The sequence below is a fragment of the Brassica oleracea genome, chromosome C2 (assembly GCF_000695525.1).
Source record: "Brassica oleracea var. oleracea cultivar TO1000 chromosome C2, BOL, whole genome shotgun sequence".
NCBI lineage: Eukaryota > Viridiplantae > Streptophyta > Magnoliopsida > Brassicales > Brassicaceae > Brassica > Brassica oleracea.
Window position 1 is genome coordinate 17,265,358 of NC_027749.1, and position 23,340 is coordinate 17,288,697.

Consider the following 23,340-nt stretch of genomic DNA (forward strand, 5'->3'; position numbering starts at 1 on the left):
AAAAGTTATTGAAATCTGGTAATATTGATACTTGTAAATACATTAGATCGGAACAAGAAAGTAAAAGAGAAACATAAAATATTGTTAAAAGACTTATTTCTTTTTGATGATATTAATACTCGTGAATATATTCAATATGAAAAAAAAGAATTGTACGAAAAGACATCAAAAACAACAACAACAACAACGATCATCAGTTACACAAAAAAATTGGACAATATTTAAAAATTTGAAGGTTCCGGATCAAACTTACCTGACTATTAGTGTTGTTGTTGTAATATTTAAATTTGTGTAATAGTTATGTCTTCATGTAATTTTTAAAAATCTTTTTGTTAAGTTTTTTTTTTATATTAGTGTTGTCTAAATCTAGCTTAAAATATTTTAAATTTTGTTTACAGATTTTAAATTTTACACATAAAATTAAATAAAACTTTAAAATAAGATTTAAAATATTTATGAGATATAATTTTTTAAGGATTAAAACAATACATGAGAAAATATTTATGAATCATAAAGGTGATGTGTAGTGACCAAAATGCAAATAAAGATATGAAAATTCAAATTTGAAGTTTTTAGTAGTGAAACTTCAAAATATAGAGTTTCAATCCTCAAAACTTCAAATTTGAAGTTTTGAAGTTTTTTTTTTAGAGCAAAAAACTTCATATTTGAAGTTATAGAATAACTTTTGGAGATGCTCTAAGTGTAAAATGATAAAATAACATCAATATATTCTGAAATATTTAAAAAAGAAAGATAGACTTCAGTGTGAATTAAAAACAATCTATACAATATATTATTTATGTTTATATAAACTTTTTCTGTATTTTATTAATTTATGTTTATATTGTGACCATATATTTACATAAGTTTTTAAAAAAAAATAATTATCTTATTATATTATTGAATTGTATTGTATTGTATGTTACATTCGTCCAATTCGAAACTGACAAAATTTAGTAATTTATTGTATATATTAATTTATGAAGGTACTATATAATGTTGAATTTTATGTGTTACTTTGTAGTTTACTTATAAGATGTACAATTTATTTTGTGCTTAAAAATATATTTAATTTTAAAGTTTAGTATATTTTACATTTAGAGTTGAATTATTAAAGGTTAAGTAAAACAAGTTTTTTTTATCTAAACATATAAGAAGTGAGAGAATAAACCAAAATTTAGTATCCTACCTTTAGACCACCTTTCCATGAAATTTATCTCTATTCATTTTCTGCAGTGTTTGAAACACTTCTTATTTTGTATCTAGTTCAGTCAAGTATAAGTTCATCTCATCAAAAAACCATTTGAAAATAAATTTTTAGACAAAATTATAAACGGAAGAATTGTGTTATTTTATTAGAATTTTAAATTATCAATTACAAAACTAAAAATTTATCTTATATAATGGTTCTCCGGTGATCTTCTAATGTCGAATTAAAAAAAAGCGAAAAAACATAAATAAGAGTGTACATTATCATTTATTAAAAAAACAAGATTTAAGCTAATTTGAAAGAAAAGAAAAACCAAAAGGAGAATAAATATATTTAATATGTTACAAAAAATTATATTTAAACTCTTTTATTTCACTTAATTTTGAGTGTTCGACTTAGCAAAATATTCTAGGTTCTTGATTCTTTTAGGAATTAGGATAAAGATCTTGCTTTTTTAAGACTTGTTGATCTTGAATGTCCATGCATGGCACTACATACTTTTGAGCCTTGGGGGAAGATAATGGCTTTATTGGGTTGGGGTCTGGTGGTGCTATGATCGGATCTATAGAGCATTGGTCAAGTTTTGGAATATCTCGGCCAGTATTCTCCAAAACTACTATTTTATCATATAAACTAATAGTAATACAAACATTTAAAAAAACAAAAAAAATATATATACATGTGTTCGGAAACATGCGGTTCAAACTCTAGAGCCAGTTATATCTAATCAAGAAGAATTATCACTGGGAGGAGCAAACACAAATTAGTTAGGACGCAAATGTCATAGTTAATACTGGAGTATCAAACTTATAAAATTTAAATATTACACACATAAACCTTCTCCCTTAGTATATTTTAAATTTTGAAATCTAAAAAAAGCATCCAACATATTTAGATTATCATTTTAAACAAAAATAGAACCAAACTAACATAGTTTTTTTTTTGTAAAAACGAAATAGGGAAAATGGAATTAGCCAAATGCAGACAATGAAACAAAAAGATAAAAACATGTGTATGAAGCGGTGAAAACAAAATACATGACAAAAATTGGTAATTATACTTTGTAAATTATATGTCAAAAATTGGTGGAGCTAGAGACAATAATTATGTAACACGTGCCATCCTTCCTGGAAAGTTATGGCTCCGACTGGTGACTTTTTCGGGAACACGAAGAACGAATAAGAAAGAAACGTATAGGAATAAAATTGCATGAATGAAAATGAATGCTTGTTCTTTATCAAATTTAACAAGGAATGCTTTTGTTCTATTTCTCTACAAAAAAAGGAATAGGGAGGAACAAGAAGGAAAAATTATTTCTTGTGAATGGTGATTTATTTTGGAAATGATAAGGAATTCAGTGTTTCCTTTCGTTCCTTGCTCACCATTCAAAGCCATAAAGTATTATTGGAAGCTTCATGCCATTTGGGGGATAAGATTTTGTTCGTTTCCTAGAAGTGAAACTGAGCATGTAATAAAGGAAGTCAATTGAAAATCGACAGATTAGACGAAGACTAATGATGGCTGAAAGTTTGTGGTAGGCATGGGCATCCGGAGTCCCAATCAGATTTCGGGTTTGTCCAATCGGGTCTCGGTTTTTCGGATTTATCAAAATGAGCCCCATTCGGATTATATAAAAGTTCAGTTCGGGACCGGTTCGGGTTCTATCGGGTTCAGATCGAGGTTAGTAAATCTTCAAAGAACCGGTACAATCCGATGTACTTTCGGGTTTTGGGTTCCAACCAGTTCTTCGGTTTTAAATTACTTGATTTATACCCATTTTGTAACCAAAACATAAGTAAAATCGGTTCTTCGGGTTTAAAGTACTTGATTTGTACTTATTTTGTAACCAAAACATAAGTAAAATCGGTTCTTCGGGTTTAAAGTACTTGATTTGTACTTATTTTGTAACCAAAACATAAGTAAAATCGGTTCTTCGGGTTTAAAGTACTTGATTTGTACTTATTTTGTAACGAAAACATAAGTAAAATCGATTCAAAAATAAGAAAAAATCATCAAACATAATCATTCAAAGTCAAACGAAAGGTAAACGTTGTTATTGATAGAAAGAAAACCAATAAATGAAATCATAAAACGAAAAATTAAGTTCTCATGAAATGAAAAAAATTATTCAATGAAAATAAAACCAAAATCTAAAAATTTCAAGCCTCAACCGCTACTTTCTACCATCAACCTTCATGTAATAGATAGTTATTGTAGATGTTTAATAATATTTTAGTATATTTTGGCTACATATCAGGAATCGAGATCATGTTTGGTACAAGTTTTTTTTTGGTATTTTGAATGTTTCGGATTCTATCAGATATCCATTTAATTTCGGATTCGGTTCGGATAATATCCATAACCCGAAATACCATAAAACAAGATCCACTCGGTATTTATGTCGGGCTCGAATAGATTCAGATTTATTTTTATCGGATCGGGTTCGGTTCAGATTTTCGGGTTCAGTTTATTTGCCCAGCGCTAGTCTGTGGCCCGGCTCCTTAGAACAAAGTTGAAGGCTGAACTTGTTGAACCAAGGAAATATGAGTAATAACGGGAAAATATTTGTGATTTCTCAGATACCAACCTACTTATTTGTTCTTCACATTTGTCACCAACTTTTCATATCGTTTTTTTGGTCTAAATGTTAAATTTCATATCGCTTTATGTTAGTTGTTAAACATGCAAATCCTAAAAGGTTTTGACACGAAGCAGTCATTTGCATAATTCACACTCGTCTGTTTTATACTTTTGTCTTCCCATGGTTTTAATTTAATAAGTACAGTCACTTTGATGATAGAACGAGATGGAAATTTACACTAGTTAATATAATGGTTTTACTATAATTATTTTTACTTGAAAAAGTTTCCATTAAATACTTTCTTTTAAAATAAATTCATGTTGTTTTTATATAAAGTTGGTTTTCATATGAAATCATTTTATACTAAAACTAAAAATTTAACGGATAATTACTAAAAATTATGTTAAATTTTTTTGTCGAAAAAGTGTTTTCTTCAATTATTTTACTTGAAGCTTTTTTAACTAAAACTCATTTTAAGTCAACAATTTTTAATTTATGGTTATAAATGGCAGTGACAGTTTTAATTCAAACAAAAATAAACGTCAATTAATTTATGTTGCATTTTGAAGTTCTTTTACGTTTTTCTCCCCAAAATTATCGAAGTTGCCCGATTGATATTTACTGTGTATGACAAAAAAAACTCATGCCAAAAAAAAAACTTAACATAGTGGCTAGGGCTGGACATTTTATCCGTTAAATTTGATTTGATTTGTTATTCGTTTCGATTTGATCCGAAAATTCCGGATATCCATAAACTTTCTAAGCAAATCAAATACTAAAAATCAATATCCGTTAAAATCGAAGCAAATCACAAATATTAAAATTTTGAGAAGCGGATATTCGATCCGATCCGGCAATATATAAATACATTTATATCTTGATTATATTTAAAGTTTTTAATGTATAAAATTATATAATTATTATTCTAACATATGATTTGATAAATTCTATTCACATTATTACTTATATAAAAGTATTACATAAAAAGAAGAGAACACATTCTGACAATTATAATTTTTTTCTTAAGTTTTATGTTATTATAATTGTTAACTAAGTTCAAAAAATTTACAAAATATGTAGATTCACTAATTCTTTTAATTTTTATCATATATATCATGCAAAAAAATATTTTACAAAACAAATTTGTATCTAAATTTTAAGATTATTTGTATTAATCAAAACATATGAGATATCCGTAAGTATTCGTAAATATCCACAAATATCTATTTATTTACTGGATATCCGTTTTTCCGAATATCCGTATTTTTCTGAAGCAAAGCAAATAAAAAAATTAGATATCTGTGGCATACGAAGCAAATCACAAATACCTTCAAAAATTCGGATATCCGATACGTGCCCAGGACTAATAGTGGCGTTTTAATTGATTTTATTTTGACTAGTAGTACGTAATCTTCTTAGGTTTCTTAAGAATATTGCTGACCAAAAAAGTTAATAAAACTTTCTTACTAATTAAAGAATCAATTCCATAAATTTCAGCTATTCTCCTGAATATATTATTGTCTGTCATTTTCCGTACTAAATTATTCAGTTTTAATATGCGATTAAATCACCATTACCCGTTAAAAATCTTCCATAACTAGTTTCTAACAGATTCTTCCATTAATGTTTAGTACATAGACTTTATATGAAACCTTTATTTTGGTAAGCAAAATTCATCTTTTCAACCCCAAAATAGTATAAATAGAATTCTCCACTTGTAAAAGCGGGTATCATATCTCTTGCCCTTAAAGCAAAGAACTTGTCTCTCCTCCCTCTTCAAACTTTGTAAATCCATTCACCCCTAAAACACAACTCTCTCTTTCTTTCTCTCCATGAAGAACCTAAAAGAGCAAAGCTCATTTTTGTCTTCTTCGTCACCATCTCTAGTAGCAAAGCTTCTCAATGCTCAATACCATCATTTCCTCAATCTCATTTCATTTTCCCTTATTCTATGTTGCGGCATAATCATAGGTATCCTTCTCCATTCTTCTCTACAAGACATATCTTCAACATCTTCTCTCAACATCCAACGGATCTCTCAGCTCTTCCTTGTCTCGTCTCCTCCTCCACCTACTATTCCTTCTCCTCCCTCTCCTCCTTCTAAGCCCGTGCACGTCGGGCTCAAAGGGTTTCTGAGGTCGCCGAAGAAGATCATGCACGACATGGAAGATGAAGAGCTTCTTTGGAGAGCTTCAATGGCACCTAAGATCAGAAGTTATCCTTTTTATCGAACACCAAAGGTTGCTTTCATGTTTTTGACAAAAGGTTATTTACCTCTGGCTCCCTTATGGGAGAAATTCTTTAGAGGACATGAAGATCTTTTCAATATTTACGTTCACTCATATCCTTCTAATAACGAGTCATATCCCGAAGGTTCCGTCTTCCATGGCCGGCAGATCCCAAGCAAGGTCAGTTTCTTACACTTTAATGTTTTCGTTTTTGAATGAAATAAAGATCAAACGAAAAAAGGTTTAAAATTAAAATTTTGTAACATTCCTAACAAATATTTAAACTATCGAGCTGTCAAATCGATATCGAAAAGGAAAGAATAACAAATTGCTATACAAATTCTTGAAACTAATAATGTTACAAATTACGCTCTTAACTTTATTGAAAACTATGTTTTGTTGTTGTAAACATGCTCTGACTGTGATTGAGTAAATGTCAAAACAAAAATTTTACATTAAAGACTTCAAATTTCATATGAGATTGTGAAGGGAATGTAGATTATCTTGCACAATACGGTTGCTTTTTGTTACATAAATTATTAATAAGATTTAAACAAGTAATTGTTTGTGGTCCATCGTCGGTGCCAGTGCTATTTTATTATAAAAGTATATGCTACAATACATTGCATGGTTTTCCTTTTCTTTTTGGGTCAATCTATTATTGCATGGTTTCTTCGTTAGTTAACATAAACGTTTTTGCCAACAAGAATCGCAGGTGCAAACGCATGTACCTCATAAAGGAAGATGATCTTATTAGTGGTTAATTTAACTTGGTTGGCACAAACGCATCTGTCTTAAATGAAAAACATATCCCAATTGATTATTTCCCGTAATCTCTCAAATCAAAAGTCAAATTCCAAATTTATTATTTCCCGTAACTTTCTCAAATTTAATTAAGATTCATCAATCTTCTCTTGTGATGTGACTTTTGTTGAGTGCGCTTAATGTTACCTATTTTATTTAGAAGGATAAATCTTACAAAGTTGGTTAACAAGTTGGATTTGATTCTAACTTCATCGATAGAGACTTTTTTTTCTTGGTCCATTATGTCACGCGGCATTAATTGAATATAATTTTAGTATTAGTTCAATTATATCAATTGACCACAACTAGCTTAGCTTATGTTTTTTTTTGATAAATTGCGTTATCTATTTTATAAACTTATACGGGTCTTGTAACATTGTTTTTATTAATGTTAAAAAAACATTGTTTTTATTGATAATGCAGCGAGTGGACTGGGGATATGTTAATATGGTGGAAGCAGAACAAAGATTACTAGCAAATGCTTTGTTAGACATATCAAATGAACGATTCGTACTTCTTTCCGAATCATGCATCCCTCTCTTCAACTTCACAACCGTTTACTCTTACCTCACGACATCAACTCAAACTCACGTCGAGTCCTACGACCAACTCGGTGGCGTTGGACGTGGTAGATACAGTCCTGAAATGAAACCACGTGTCCAGCTACGCCACTGGCGAAAAGGCTCCCAGTGGTTCGAGTTAGACCGTGCCATGGCCCTTGAGATCATCTCCGACACAACATATTGGCCTCTCTTTTACCGTTATTGCCACCACGGTTGCTACGCAGACGAGCACTACATCCCTACGCTCCTCAACATCAAATCTAGCTTGGGTCGCCGCAACTCGAACAGGACTCTCACTTGGGTTGACTGGACGAACGGTGGGCCCCACCCAACCCGGTTTATCAGATACGAGGTGACAGAAGAGTTGTTGGTGAAGCTGAGGAATGGTGGTGGTGAGGATAGGCAGTGTTACCACAACGGAGAGAAGACGAATGTTTGTTATTTATTTGCTCGCAAGTTCTTGCCCACTGCTCTCGGCAGGTTGCTCAGGCTTGCACCTTCTGTTTTATATTTCTGATAATTCTTCTTTCGTAATTTATTTTTGTCAATTTGTCTACTTTACGTTGTATTCTTTTTGTTCTTTTCCTCAATTCATAAATGACCATTTATAAAGTGCGAATAATTTCTGTGGATGTCGGTTCCAACTTATCTAGTTCCGGTCAAGATCTCGGGTTGTTCTCTGTTCAAAAATTTCTTATTTAGACAGTTGGTATTATCCATGCATAACGTTTTGATCTAAGCTTTCACTTTGCTTATGCGAACTTGATATGAAATAGACGCTAATACATGAATATCTATGAATATCCTCTTACTGTTTGAAGTATAAGAATGCTGCTACCTCTATTCGTGATCCAAGATAATTGTCTGGTACTTTTTATTTTATTTTTTGCTTTAACTTTATAATTGTCTCGTTCTTTCTTCTCTTTTTATAGCTAAACCTCTTTCTTAGATCATAATGTTTCGTTAATCTACAGTTTGTTTATGGGCGTAACCACTTCCTACAGTTTGTTTATGGATTCTAGATAGAAAGTCATATTAATTTGCAAAGGCTTGTGAAAGATTGAATACTTTGTAGAAATAAATCCTCTCAAGTCTTATTTTTCCAGCATCAAGATGAATTTTCAGACTACTTGGCCACCATGAAATGAAATAATAGTATCCGGGTCATCTATTTGTAATGGTTCATGAAAAAGTCTTCTACAGATTTTTGGATGATTCATTTACACATTGCCGTAAATGGTTTGTTCGTCCGTAATATCAGCCAACGAAATAACCTTTAACAATCACATGTACTCGATATTGTATGTTTCTTTTGTTGACTATCGTGTAACTCTTAATGTAATGCTAGACTATAGAATCAGTAGCCGACAATGTTACCATACTATGCGATAACAAGCGCGCACATGGTTCCTTTCTCGTGTAGTTTTCATCGTCCGAGAAATCAGAAAGAATAATGGACCGGACATTAAGGCATCACTAGTGGGCGGCGTTACATGCATTTAGACCCGGACTTCCGAAAGTAATCATCACTCACTACGTTCTTCCTTAGTTTAATACTACTAGTGTGTTACGCAACCCAATATTTCAAAAGTACCAACCTAATTTTTGGCTTTACATACAAAAAAAAAAAAAAAAAAAAAAAAAAAAGAGATTCCTGCTTTCAGTTACAAAAATATTTTTATTGTGTAGATGTAAAATTTTAACGCAAAATATTATGAACTTTCAGTTTATGTTATCTTAATATTTTTTTGAAGATGTTGAAGATCTAAATAGAAACTAGCAATATCCATAAAACAGAAACTAACAATATTACAAAACAGATTAAAAGTGAAAACAACTAAGAAACGCCTAGAACTCTAGAAGTGTAAGTGTTATGAAGCAAAGGTAATGATTCTGCTTACGTGATTTACACAGACTTTAAGTCAACACATCTCGCTACTGACTAGTAGTCCCACCACACGTGTCCTCAGACAAGCACGGAGAGGACTCCGCCGCAGAATTGATCCCGTCGTTACACGGCGACGTCTCAGAGCCACCACCACGTATCTCCTCTATCATCTTCACCACGTGACCCATCTTTGGCCGGTGATCCGCCGTGGCCGCAGTGCAGGCCATAGCAATCTGCAGCAGTCCCACCATCTCCTCCTCTATGTCCTTATACCTCATCAGCTCTAAATCGAACACTTCAGCAGTCCACTCCTCTCTCACCACCGATTGGACCCACCTCGGTAAATCCATTGCCCCACCCGAGTGACCCGTCTCCACTAAGTTGGGACATTTCCCGGTGAGTATTTCAAGAAGTAACACTCCAAACGAGTAGACGTCGGACTTTTGGGTAGGTTTTCTACCGTCGATCAGCTCCGGCGCACGATAGCCGTTAGATTTAGCGGTGGTTTGCGACGGTGCGAAGATAGAGAGGCCAAAATCGGAAACACGAGCGTTGCCGGAGCCGTCAAGTAGGACATTGGTGGATTTTATGTCACCGTGAGTGAGCTTCAGGGTTTTACATGAGTTGTGGATAAAAGCTATTCCACGCGCCGCCCCAGCTGCAATCTTGAGGCGCGTGGTCCAGTCTAGTGGGGTCCGACCCGGTCCACGATTACCTACACCAAAGGGTAAATAACCACTTAGACACTATATATCTCATAATATTACGAATTTGACACTTACCTTGAGAAATGTAATTAGTCGCTTTATTATAAAAGTAGTGTAAAACAATGAACGAAGTGATTAGATGAAATTAAATGATTAGGTGGAAGAGACAAAGAGAGTAGAAGCCGAGCCGAAGAAACAACAAAAAGCGATTAAATGAGACAGATCAGGACTTTGGTTGTCCAACTTGTTGCCAAGTCTATCCAGAGACTTTAAATTCTCAATTATCTACATTTAGTAATAATAAATGCCCACGTGAAAGTGATTCAGTTTGGATTTTGGTTAACCGAACCCAGCTCTTTTTGGTTATCAGTAAACCAAAGTTTTTTCAAAAGATTATTACTTTAATATAATAAGTTTTAGTTTGGTTCGGTTCTGAATTAATTTCGATTTTTAAGTTTACTAAACAAAATTAAACTTTTTGTAATAAGGTTTAACTAATATTTTAATTATATTCAAATAATTCAGTTTGACTAATTCTAGTAATGACAAAAAGTTAGTTTTCTCTTGGTATAAACAATCTAGTTTCCTATATAATTTGGTAATTCATCTAGGAAAATATAAAATTTAAAATTAGTTGATCGGTTCCGGCCAGACGAGCCGAATTGAACCAGTAGTAATTTTGAAATCTTGGTAATCACTTCTACTAGATTAACAAATTCTGCTTACGTGATTTTGACTAAATTCTAGTAATGATAAAAATAAGTTTACTTTTGGAATAAACAAATCTAGTTTCCTATATAATTTGGTATAACTCATCTAGGAAAATTAAAAATTTAAGATTAATTGATAGGTTCCGGCCAAACGAGCCGAACCAGTAGTAATTTTGAAATATTGGTAATCACTTCTACTAGATTAACCAAACCAGAACCAAAACCAAATGACTAAATTCTAGTAATGATAAAAATAAGTTTACTTTTGGTATAAACAAATCTAGTTTCCTATATAATTTGGCATAACTCATCTAGGAAAATTAAAAATTTAAGATTAATTGATAGGTTCCAGCCAAACGAGCCGAACCGAACCAGTAACTGCAGTAATTTCGAACTATTGGTAATCAATTCTACCTTACTAAAAACAAACCAAGAACCAAAAATCTAGATTTGGTTTTGTTAGCTCGGTTTGGTTAAAATCTGCAGTGCTACTAAGAGCATGATTAACTGTTTCTTAACTTCTACTAAGAAGTTCATCCTAAAAACCGCGGGTTAATCATGCTCCAATACGCTCCGATACGTCCAATGTATCAACCCTACTCTTAATGCCTTTTGGCTTTACCCTAAATGTCATTTCCTTTCATGTACCAGGAATTAGGAATCACCTGTTTTTGGCCCAGACAAGAACATCCCTACCATTTCTATAATTTCTCCTCCTACGGAAACATAAACCTAAGCCAACTTTTGGTAAAAAATAATTACCCCCAAATCTCTAAACTGATTAGCAACTGATTTCCAGAACTGGTAACGATTAACATAAAAGGAAAGAACTGAAAACGACGACGTACCATGGAGAAGCCAGAAGAGACTACCATTAGGCATGTATTCACAGACAAGAAGCTTCTCTTCTCTAGCAAAGTAATAAGCTTTCAAGCTCACAAGATTACTATGACGTAGCCTTCCCAAAACCTCCATCTGCTGCTCAAACTCTTTCTTCCCAGCCACATTCACCGCATCTTTCAACCGCTTAACCGCCACCTCGTTGCCGTCGTCAAGCACCGCCTTGTACGCCGTCCCAAATCCTCCTTTCCCCAGCATCTCAGCTGAGGCTCGGAGAAGATCTTCAAGCTCGAACCGCCTGGTTCCTTCGAAAAAGACCATTCTACCCCTCTCGCCGCCTTGTTGCTGCTGGTTGTTGCCACTGTTCTGCGCCGCCGTTGGGTAAGGACTCGAGGAGTAGACGATCTTCTCTCCTTCGAGAACCTTCGAGTGTTTCTTCCTGTTTGCGGCGTATTGTCTCCAGAAGCAGCAGTAGAGAAGGAGAGAGACGAGGCTTAGGATAATGACGTCTCCGAGTATGATAGCTACGAGTGCTAATGTACTGATCCTCGCGGTGCTGCTTTTGTCGCCGTCTTTGGCGGTGTGAACTGATGTTGGAGAGGAAGGTATGGTTTCTGGGTTGTTTAGAGGAGAAGCTGTTGCTCTATCGGGTTGACCCGGTTTAGTTGGGTCGTTGGAGAGTTTTGTGCACTTTAGCAATGGAGCTCCGCAGAGAGATGGGTTTTTTCCGAAGACTGAGGTCGGGAATTCCGACAAGGAGTTTGGTATCTGACCAACCAGGTTGTTGTCGGAGACGTTGAAATCTTGGAGATCGGAGAGACTGATGTCTGGTATCTGACCGGAGAACCGGTTTGATTCTAACCGGAGAGTGAGGAGATGGGTTAAATGGGTTAGCGTCGGTGGAATCTCGCCGGAGAAGTTGTTGAAGGAGAGATCAAGGCGGTAGAGACGAGTGAGTGAAGTAACCGACGCCGGAAACTCTCCGGAGAATTGGTTTTCCGATAAGAAGAGTAGCTTCAATGCTGTGAGCTTCGAGATGTCAGGGACTGGACCGGAGAAGCGGTTACGCTTGAGGCTGAGAACTCGGAGCTCGGTGAGCGAGGCGAGCGAGGCGATTGACCCGGTGAGTTCGAGGTTCTCGAGGACGAGTCGTGTGACTCGGTTTCCGACGCAGGAGACTCCGGTCCATTTGCACGGGTCGGTGGTTGAGTTCCATGAGTAAAGTTTCCCAGTGGAATCAGCGGCGGATTTGAAGTTTAGAAGAGCCTCTAAATCAGAGCTCGAAGAAGAAGAAGAAAGGAAGCAGCAGAGAAGGAGTAGAGAAAGAAGCAAATGCTGGTTGAAGAAAGACGGTTTCTCCATTGTCACTCCGACAAATTTGCAGACAAGACAAGAGATAGAGAGAGTTTCAAGAAGAGAGCGTTGAGAGGAAAGTGGTATGGTCGGTCGTAACCAAAGCGTTTATTGTGTACTGGTTTTGTGATGTAACGCAAAACTTAATGACAATGACTAATTTACCCTTCTTTGCTATTTTCTATATCTGAGAAATCTGGACCGTACGATGGTTTCGGATTTGACCAGTATATAGAGAGGGGTTTAAAGAGAGTCAAAGGGTTTTGATGTTCCCCGTAACGGTTGTAATATTTGCTTCTGCCACACGCGTGCCTGTGATCTCTCACGTGTTAACTCTATAGATTTTGTTCCATGTGAAGAAGATTGATGTTCATAATTACTACTACTCCCCTACTCCTAAACCAAGAAAACAATCTCTATTAACAATTTTTGCATAATTTTGAAAGATGGTACAATCTGGTAAATAAAGAGAAAAGTGGGGGCCTTTCAACGATTCTCGAGACTTTTGTTTGTTGATTTATTATTTTCGCTGCAGGAGAAGATGAGCTTTTTGCTTTATTCATAATAAAGCAGAAGAAGTCTGAGCTTTTGCTTCAACAATGTCTTTGCTTGTTTCATGCAAAATTGTTCCCCATCAAAAACATACGTCGCAACCTTACAAATTCCATTACTATTTTTAACTAATACTAAAATTCTGACATCTAATGGTATTTTCACTTTATTAACTGTATAATGAAAACATTTAAAGATGTTACAAAATTTAAATATTTAAAGTCAGTATTATTTTATCGGATGTCCCCAAAGGGACAAAACAAATCAAATTCATTTATCATACAACTAGAAAATATCCTTTTTATTTCATATTTACTACAAATTTCATTTTGGAGTAAAATATTTTCTATTTAGAGTAAAAATTAAAATTATTATTTATCACTCTATTTTTCTATCAAAATGAATATTGAAGTAAAATTTAATTATATATATTTTAGAATTACTATATTTAATTTAAAATATAATAATATGTTAGAGATGCTCTTGTAATCAATAGCTTTTTGAACAACAACTCCACGACCTACAATTCTAAATACACACATTTGAGATGGACAGAACTCTCCCGCATACAGAACAGCTCTACTTGGGGCAATATATATATATATATATATATATATATATATATATGAAACTTTCGATAAATTTTGAAATAAATCTGCAAAAGCTGTTTGTTAGAAATCAAATTCCAAACCCGAACCTTTAAAGTTTCTTAATTTCGTGAAAAGTATTTCAGATATTTAAAAAAACTGTTTTGGCGAAAGAAATCATGTATAGAATAATCTTTTGGCCTTTTTCGAAAATTGAGTAATAAGGAAATATGCCAAAGGAGCGTAAGGCCAAGGGTAGAATCCAAATCATACAAATCTCGTGTCTTTCTTGGGTCCATTTAAGATAGTTTGTCATTAGAGACATCAATAGGTTTGGTCCGAACGAGTCGCCAACATTTCGGGCCGGTTTGCAAAGTTTTGACCGACCATCATTAATTAGAGTTCAATGATTCTTCTATGTCGGTGGTCTTCGTGACTTGTGTGGCCGTGATTAAGTCAACTTGCGCAAGTAAAAACTTATAAACAATGGTGAAATTGCTAAATTATATGGCTCCTTCATCACCAAGCCGTTCTTCTTCTAAAAAGTAGTTTCAGTTCTTTCTTTATGGCTCTTTCATCATCATCATGTTCTTCTTTTGCTACCTCCTGTTCTCGCAATTGTGTGTATGATGTCTTCCCAAGCTTTAGCGGAGAAGACGTCCGCGTAACTTTCTTGAGCCACTTTCTCAAGGAGCTGGACAGAAAACTGATCACTGCGTTTAAAGACAACGAGATCAAGAGAAGCCTGTCACTTGATCCCGAGCTTCAACATGCAATCAAGAATTCAAGGATTGTTGTGGTTGTGTTCTACAGAAACTACGCCTCTTCAAGTTGGTGCCTTAACGAATTGGTGGAGATCATGAATTGCAAGAAAAAGTTTGGTCAAATGGTGATACCGGTTTTCTACGGTTTGGATCCTTCTCATGTAAGAAAACAAACCGGTGACTTTGGAAAGATCTTTGAAGAGATATGCCACAACAAAACAGAAGAAGTGAAAAGTAGATGGAAGGAAGCTTTGACCAATGTAGCAAACATCCTTGGATACCATTCTGTGAGCTGGTGGGAGATTTTATGAATCATTACATCATTGCTTATACTTCATTAACAATCAATTTGCTGTAAGAAAAACATGTTTGTGAAATTATCTTTGTCCTTTGTTAGGGGCAACGAAGCTACAATGATTGAAGCAATTGCCAATGATATTTTGGACAAACTGCTTTTAACTCCATCAAAGGATTTTGATAACTTTGTTGGCATTGAGGATCATATAGCTCAAATGAGTGCGTTGTTGCATTTGGAATCCGAAGAAGTGAGGATGGTTGGTATATGGGGTTCTTCGGGAATTGGTAAGACGACAATCGCAAGAGTTCTGTTCGGTCGGCTCTCTCGACACTTCCAAGGTAGTATTTACATAGACAGACGTTTCATCTCCAAGAGTATGGAAAATTATAGTAAATCCAACCCGGATGACTATAACATGAAGTTGCACTTGCAAGAAAATTTCCTCTCTAAAATATTAGATAAGAAAATCATAGAGGTAGATCACTTAGGTGTGGTTAAAGGGAAGCTAAAAGACCTTAAAGTTCTTATTATCATTGATGATTTGGATGACCAAGTGGTGTTAGATACTTTGGTGGGTGGAGATGAATGGTTTGGTCCTCGAAGCAGAGTCATTGTGATTACAAAAGATAAGCAGATTCTAAGGGGTCATGGGATAAAATGTATTTACGAGGTGGGTATGCCATCTGAAAATTTAGCTCTTCGAATGTTCTGTCAATCTGCTTTTAGACAAAATTATCCACCTGTTGGTTTCATGGAGCTCGCTACTGTAGTTGCAGCACGAGCAGGTGGTCTTCCTTTGGGTCTAAACATTTTAGGTTCATGTTTGCGGGCGAGAAACAAGAAGTATTGGGTAGACATGTTGCCAACACTAGGGAAAGGGCTAGACGGAAAAATAGAAAAAGCCCTACGAGTTAGCTACGATGGATTAGAGAGGAAGGAACATCAAGTATTATTTCGTCACATTGCATGTTTCCTTAACGGTGATGAAATCAAGAACATTAAGTTGATGCTTGCAGATAGTGAGTTGAATGTTGATATAGGTCTAGAAACTCTTGTTGACAAGTCCCTCGTACGTATAATACAATCATTAGATACAAATATCGTTGAAATGCACTGCCTAGTAGAAGAAATGGGAAAAGAAATTGTTCGTGCACAGTCAGACGAGCCAGGAGAACGTGAGTTCCTGATAGATTCAAAGGATGTATGCGATGTACTCGAAGACAGCACGGTTAGATTTTATATTTCGTTCGATGACGACTATCTTTTATAAGATTGAAGCTTTTTGGTTAAGATAAATGGTTTCTTATATTTTCAGGGTACTAAAAAGGTTCTAGGTATATCATTGAATATAGAAGATATTGATGAGTTGAGAATACATTAGACGGCCTTCAAAGGGATGCGGAATCTCCGTTTTCTAAACATGTACACTAAGAAATGGGACCATGAAAAAGAAGTCATGTGGCGTTTTGGGGAAGGCTTTGACTATTTGCCGCCGAAACTTAGATTCTTAAGGTTGGATGGATACCCAATGAAATGTATGCCTTCTAACTTTTGTCCTACATATCTCGTTAAGCTTCATATGCAAGGGAGCATGCTAGAGAAATTGTGGGAAGGGGTTCATGTAAGTTTTTAGATATAAATATAGATAACAATAATTTCAAATAAGGTGTACCTGACTTTTACTATAGTCACTTACAGGGCTAAGGAACATGGATTTACAGAGATCTAGAAATCTTAAAGAAATCCCAAATCTTTCTATGGCCACTAATCTTGAAACACTTAATCTTGCGTTTTGCTCGAGTTTGGTGGAGCTTCCTTCCTCTATTCAATATCTCAACAAACTCAAGAAGTTGGATGTGACATTCTGTGAAATTTTGGAGATTCTTCCAACCGGAATGAATCTGGAGTCTCTTGAACGGTTCACTCTCAAGGGATGCTCGAGGTTGAAGAGTTTTCCTGATATTTCAACCAACATTTCCGTGCTCGATTTAAGCGAAACAGCCATTGAAGAATTTCCATCTAGCTTGCGTCTAGAGAATCTTGCTGAGCTTGGAATGTGTAGAATGAAGAGTGAAAATTTGTGGGAAAGAGTCCAGGTATGTACTTAACCTAACGTGCGTTCTAAGCACTTCATAAGAAATTATATATTGTGGCTAGGTCTATATTTCGTAAGAAGCAATTAGTGAAAGGAAAATTTCATAAAAATATTCTAACTAAATTTTATTAAACTTTTTAATATCTAAACTTTTTGGCCAATTTAATACTTCAACTGACTATTTTGTTCTTTTAATACATTAACTTTCAAAACTTTACTTATTTTAATACTCAAACTTTACTTATTTTTCATCCAAAAACTATACGTATTTTAATAAAAAATATTAATAAGTTTCAAACAAAATTGAAAAATCTTAAAAATTCAAAAAAAAATAAAAAACAATTTCTTATTTTATTCTAAATAAATAAAAGAAACTAAAACTGTGGCTAATCTTAAAAATTTTAATTTTTGTTTTGTTTTAATATCAAATATACTACCAATTCATATTTTCATTTAAAATTAATTTAAAAAAAAAATTAAAATCTTCATTCAATTTTTTATTCATTCCTAAAATATGAAATCAAATTAGAATTTTTAAAGTTTATTTTTGAATTTTGAAGATTTTTTAAATTTTGTTTGAAATTTATTAATAATTTTAATTTACAGTTTTAAATTTAGTGAATTGAATTGAAAAATAAAATAATTAGTTGATATATTAAACTGGGTAACAAAAAAATTTGGGTATTAAAGATCTTAACAAAATTGAGTTAAATGTATTCTTAGGAAATTTCCCCTTCACAGAAATAACAATTTTACTAGTTTTTGTTTTGTTTGTTTTTCAGCCGCTTACACCCCTCATGACCATGCTGTCTTCCTATTTAACGAGGTTGTACCTCTCGGATATACCAACTTTGGTGGAGCTTCCTTCTTCATTTCATAAACTCAATAAACTGAAAAGTTTGAGCATTAGACACTGCATAAACTTAGAAACTCTTCCTAACGGCATCAACCTCAAATCTCTCGACATACTCGATTTTACTAGTTGTTCACGGTTGAGGAGTTTTCCTGATATCTAGACCAACATCTCAGAGCTTTTTCTAACCGAAACAGGGATCGAAGAGGTTCCTTGGTGGATCGAGAACTTCAGTAGTCTAAGCTTGATAAGTATGTGGGAATGCAGAAACCTGAAGCATGCTACCCTTAACATTTCCAAACTGAAACATCTCGAGGAGGTTGACTTTTCAGGTCGTTGGGCATTGACTGAAGCTAGATTGACTGATAGTCCAACCGTGGAGGCAATGTCCAAAGATAATTATCTACCAAACATCCTGCTCAAATTCATTAACTGCTTCAACTTGAATCAAGAAGCTCTAGTTGAACAACAAACAGTTTTACAGGAGCTGGTCTTTTCGGGTGAAGAAGTGCCTTCGTATTTCACTCACCAAGCTACTGGAAGCTCCTCCTCAATGACTATTCCTCTATCTCACTGCTTTCTCTTGCATCCCCATTTAGGGTTTGCACTGTGGTTGGTTTCGACTCTATGCCCACAAGTGATTTCAATGGAGTATATATCCATGTGAGTTGTCGGTTCAAAGGCAGGTTTGGGAACATCTTTGAATCCTTTGGACAGCCACATAGTTTTTTGACAAATCAGAAGGACAGCCATATTTATAATGGACTGCCGTTTTCCCCTAAACAAAGACAATGCTTGCTACGATCAGGTGGATATACAACTTCATGTAAGTAATAATGGGGAGTCTACGTTCGAGTTAAAGAAATGGGGTATAAGTCTATTCAAAGACTATTCAGTAGCGAAGAACGGACTTAGTGATCAAAACATTCTTCCACGTGTTTATGGTATTTGCCATGAGACTGAACTAGGTGACGAACCTGGAGATGACTTGGTGGAAACGATGAGATGCAGGAAGCGAATGCGAGTAAGCATTAAGCATGAACTGAAACAGAATACTATATGTATCTCATAATTCGTTTTTGAGGACCATGACTGTTTCTATAATAATAGATCATTCTATTGTGTTTTGCAGACTACATGAAGCACCTGTCAAGAAACTACCGACTGTGCCCTGCCTCCAGACCGTAGACACAACATGTCCATATCGACTAGCATAGGAGCATCGTAATTAAAAACCTATTCAAAATCTTCTCCCACTTTAGTCCAGTGGTTTGACTAAGGGTTCATTAATGCTTCTACACCAGGAGGTATGGGTTTTGAATCCCAGCAAAAGAGAATTATGCAAATTTATCGAGAAAAACATATAGGAGATTTTTGGCATGGCACAAGGAGTACCGTCAGACATGGATCTCATAGGACGGCTCATGATGATGCACGACTCAGAATGATGCAGTCAGGCGTGAATCCTCATAAGACATGTAGAATTGCCGGCTATAGAATCGTGTTGTAATATTTCTTATAGTTTGTAATAGCATAATTAACCATCGACAAAAAAAAAATCTTCTGCCACTCTAACCAAAGAGATAATTCAATTTTTAGTGCTTTCATTTTTTTTAATAAACCCTATCGGCTGATCCGGTCGTGGCCCCGGGAGGAACACATTTAGTGCTACAGAGTGGACTAGCCCGAAAGCGTACCACACTGCCTGACCCGAATTTGGAATACCTTCCAACCAGTGCTTTCGTAAGATGGTTGCCCATCAGTTTCTATATTTGATTCTTTTTGTGTTTATAAAAGTTGCTAACTTTGGTTTTAATACCTGCTCCAGCAAGATAATGTAATGGTATGTGGCTTGTGATAACTTCATCTGCAGAGGATTTTAAGAAATAGACTCTGGTCATGCCATTCATATTTGGTCTGTTAATATTTAGGAGATGGAGACCTCCAACAAAACCATAAGGTTGATTATGGATTTGCTTGCCAGCTTTTCAAAAGTTTGGATTCACCTCTATATTTCATAGTACTTAGGTTTTTAATATTATAATGAAGTATAAAAAAGGAATGCAACAACTCGTTTTTTCAGAGAATGACAAAAGAGAAGACAGAGGTAATACATAAAGTTTTTTGCTTTAGTATGAACACAAGCTTCTCAAAACATATACCAATCAATACACTCTATCCGACACTGAACCTGATTCTCATATGCATAAAGAATCAGTCCAACTCAAATTTATTTGAATGGATACAATAAAAAAAGAACCAAAGAAGAAAGAATTACAATGAATATGAATATAGAGTGTGTGTGTGTGTAAGAAGTGGAAGTGGATACCATTCTTCAATCTTAGATGACTTTAACTCCACTTGGGCGTTTCCCTTCCATTGCGTCCTTTTTGTCACGACAGTCTGTGCATAAGAAGGGTCCTTGCCACGGCTTCAGACTCGTGGAGAAGATTGAACCCGCATGGACCGATATGCCTTCGCGAGGAGCCAAGTCTAGTTGGCATATAGCACACGTGAATATCCCTCCTCCTCCTCCTGTTGTTGGTTCTTTAGAACAGTCACCTGATCCTAACCTGCAAGAAAATCAACATAAACATTTGCTAAGAGATCATGCTCAAGTCTTTGAGGGAGAATAAGGACTGACCTTTCTGCTAGCATTGCAGAGCCTTCTTCGAAAAGCTCTTCAACGATGCTGACAGTGGAGAGATTCTTGGAGAGCTTGTTAGATGAGTTCGATTTCTTTCTAAAGAGCAAAGATCTAAAGAAGTTGTTGTGTTTCTTAAGAGGAGAAGTGGACCGTTCTTGGGAGTTGTCTGGTGGGATTATGTCGACCACAATGCAGGTTGTGTCATCCTTTAGTCCCCTTCTTCTCAATGCTTCCTGCAACACAAAACTCAAAGACTCCTCAAATCATTTGTCTACAAATCCCAACTACACAATATGTTGTAAGAAGACATTTCAATGTTCACTTTAACTTTATTGAAAACAGTTCAACCAATGGTATTTTCCAGTTCTTTTTATGATTAGTTAATTTAGTTTTAATTTATATTTTAATGATAATTTTTTTTTGAAAAAGTAAATCTCTTAATTTGTGTGCTATTAGTCATAACATCATGTCTATTATGAAACAGAGGGAGTATTACCTTAACTACTTGTCTAGCAGCAAGTTCAGCTGGTAATCCACGGCAAGCTTTAGCTGCGGCTTCTGAGGAGAGAGCGTCCCATATGCCATCAGAGGCTATTATAAGCCTTCCTCCAAGGTTTGATAGCTTTTATATTCATATATATAAACAATTGTGAGTGTTTGTTTGTAAAGTGGCAAAACAAATCTATATGTACCTTCACTTGCTTTACAAAAGGAACTGGAACAATGAACTCTCCAACATCCATATCCCCTATAGACCTTGAAAGGCAGAGACCTTCAGGCCAACACCGCAGAGGACCAATCTCAACGCCTCCAACAATGCTTAGCCTTCCAACTTCTCCACCACTAGCAGTCACCCGTTCTCTCCTAAGTAATATTATAGAAGGGTTAGATGTTTGCTTTAAGAATCTAAAAGCAAAAGCGAGATACATACTCTTCTTTGTTATCTTCAAGCCTGTGATCCACGGTGAGGTTTGAAACAGAACCGCCTGAAGTATCCAAGATGCAGCGGGAGTCCCCAACACATGCGACTGTCACAGTCCATCCATCTACTATCACAAACGTGGCTGTTGTTCCGGAAGTTTCTCCTGTTATCATAAAAGGAATAAAACCACAACGTCATTCATTAACTAATTCTTACTACTAGAGGCAATACCTCTGCTCTGAAACTCCTTGTCAGTCTTGACGAATCCAGAGACTAACGCACGAGGTAAAGCCTGAAGCCACTCATCACGGCTAAGCCCGCGGGGAAGAGCACTAAGAACATGGTTCAACAGATTCTCCCTTGTGAAAACAGCTGCAGCTTTTCCATTGTGCCCATCAAATATCTAAGATTACATAAACACAACACTAAGGTATAGATTAATCAATACATTAATTACAGAACATATCTTTAATGTTACCGCAAAGACAGAGAAAGCAGTGGAAGAGTTGGGAGGAAGACGAAGAGTATCAGTGTTGATCAAGAGATAATCTTCGCCTTTCCTAGATTGAGCAGCTTCCCCGTATCTCACAATCGGTTTCTCCATCTTAGCAGCTCTCGTCTCTCTGCTTAACAGAGCAGCGAGAGGCACAAGATTCTCATGACTAGGCCTCTTTCCTTCTCTAGACGCCATTGCAGCACCTTCTTAGACCCCAAGATGACTTTGGAACAATCTCAATTTACTAAAAGAAACAATCTTTCAGAGCCAAGTCATGAATCGAGCTTGAGGCTACAAATTTGACCTGCAAATCTGAATCAAGAAGTGAAAAGATTAGGTAAAGGAAGTAGCTTTTGTTTGTTACTTGTAAGAGAAATGGGTTGTGAAGTAAAAGGACTAACACTTAGGGCTCTCTTTGTTGGCGAGAGAATGTCTGTCTCGCGATTTGCCGGTGGCGAAGACAAGAAGAAGAAGAAGCGCAAAGTGCATATCTGCCCGATTCAGGCAGAGGCACGGATAAGGACAAAAGTGTTGAAGAAAATTATTAAAATGGTTTTCCGAAGGGTGAAGGAAGCTCAACGCGGAGAAATAAACGCGTGATTGTTGGTGCTGACTCCGTAATCATATCCGTAATAACATATGAGTTTGAAGTGTTTTTAACATCAACATTTTATATATACATTAAAAATATAAAAACTTAGAAAATATAATAAAAATTATCTAAAGATTTACCTGCAATATAATTACTAAAAAATTAAAAATGTTAAAAACAAGAAAATATAATTAAAATTATATCTTATCAAATAAAAATGTAATAATAAATATTTAGATAATTTTTATTATATTTTCTGATTTTTACATTTTTAATTTATACATATATAATGTTGATGTTAAAAACATATCAAACTCATATATTTACAAAAAAAAAACTAATTTTAAAAATTTAAGTTACTAATTTTTAGATAATATTACAAAATTGTTGATTTTTTTTATTTTTAATAGTAAAACCCCTCAACTATATTTATTTAATGTAGAAACCCATAAACTAAAGATTTATCGGTAGTAGTGGCAATTATGACCTACTAGGGTTTAATTAATTAAATAAAATTAGTTTGAAGATTTTTTCGTTAAATACTTAGTTTAGGGGTTTTTACCCAAAACAAACTTAGTTGACGTTAAAAATCCTAGTCAAAATATATTCTCATTATTTGTTGGGTTAATTAATGTTTTTATAGGTGTTGA

General features: G+C 34.9%; 3 protein-coding genes and 1 pseudogene across 3 annotated transcripts; 2 read left to right on the plus strand and 2 right to left on the minus strand.

The window, feature by feature from the left end:
- Positions 1 to 5,549: 5,549 nt before the first annotated feature.
- On the plus strand, positions 5,550 to 7,998 carry LOC106325811. Its single transcript, XM_013763862.1, has 2 exons — positions 5,550 to 6,199; positions 7,247 to 7,998. Exons 1-2 carry the CDS (start codon positions 5,624 to 5,626, stop codon positions 7,901 to 7,903), a joined length of 1,233 nt encoding a protein of 410 aa, XP_013619316.1. The 5' UTR covers positions 5,550 to 5,623; the 3' UTR covers positions 7,904 to 7,998.
- A 1,150-nt stretch (positions 7,999 to 9,148) lies between these two features.
- LOC106327922 (probable leucine-rich repeat receptor-like protein kinase At1g68400) lies at positions 9,149 to 12,998 on the minus strand. Its single transcript, XM_013766238.1, has 2 exons — positions 11,540 to 12,998; positions 9,149 to 9,989 (listed from the first exon to the last, which is right to left on the minus strand). Exons 1-2 carry the CDS (start codon positions 12,891 to 12,893, stop codon positions 9,322 to 9,324), a joined length of 2,022 nt encoding a protein of 673 aa, XP_013621692.1. The 5' UTR covers positions 12,894 to 12,998; the 3' UTR covers positions 9,149 to 9,321.
- A 1,542-nt stretch (positions 12,999 to 14,540) lies between these two features.
- Positions 14,541 to 19,554, plus strand: LOC106322974 (annotated as a pseudogene).
- Positions 19,555 to 20,090: 536 nt separating this feature from the next.
- Positions 20,091 to 22,692, minus strand: LOC106319271 (probable protein phosphatase 2C 15). The gene is made up of 8 exons (XM_013757555.1): positions 22,500 to 22,692; positions 22,081 to 22,410; positions 21,834 to 22,005; positions 21,612 to 21,765; positions 21,373 to 21,544; positions 21,177 to 21,302; positions 20,678 to 20,913; positions 20,091 to 20,606 (listed from the first exon to the last, which is right to left on the minus strand). The coding sequence occupies exons 2-8, from the start codon at positions 22,291 to 22,293 to the stop codon at positions 20,375 to 20,377; spliced, it is 1,305 nt and encodes a 434-aa protein (XP_013613009.1). The 5' UTR covers positions 22,294 to 22,410; positions 22,500 to 22,692; the 3' UTR covers positions 20,091 to 20,374.
- Between the last annotated feature and the right edge of the window lie 648 nt (positions 22,693 to 23,340).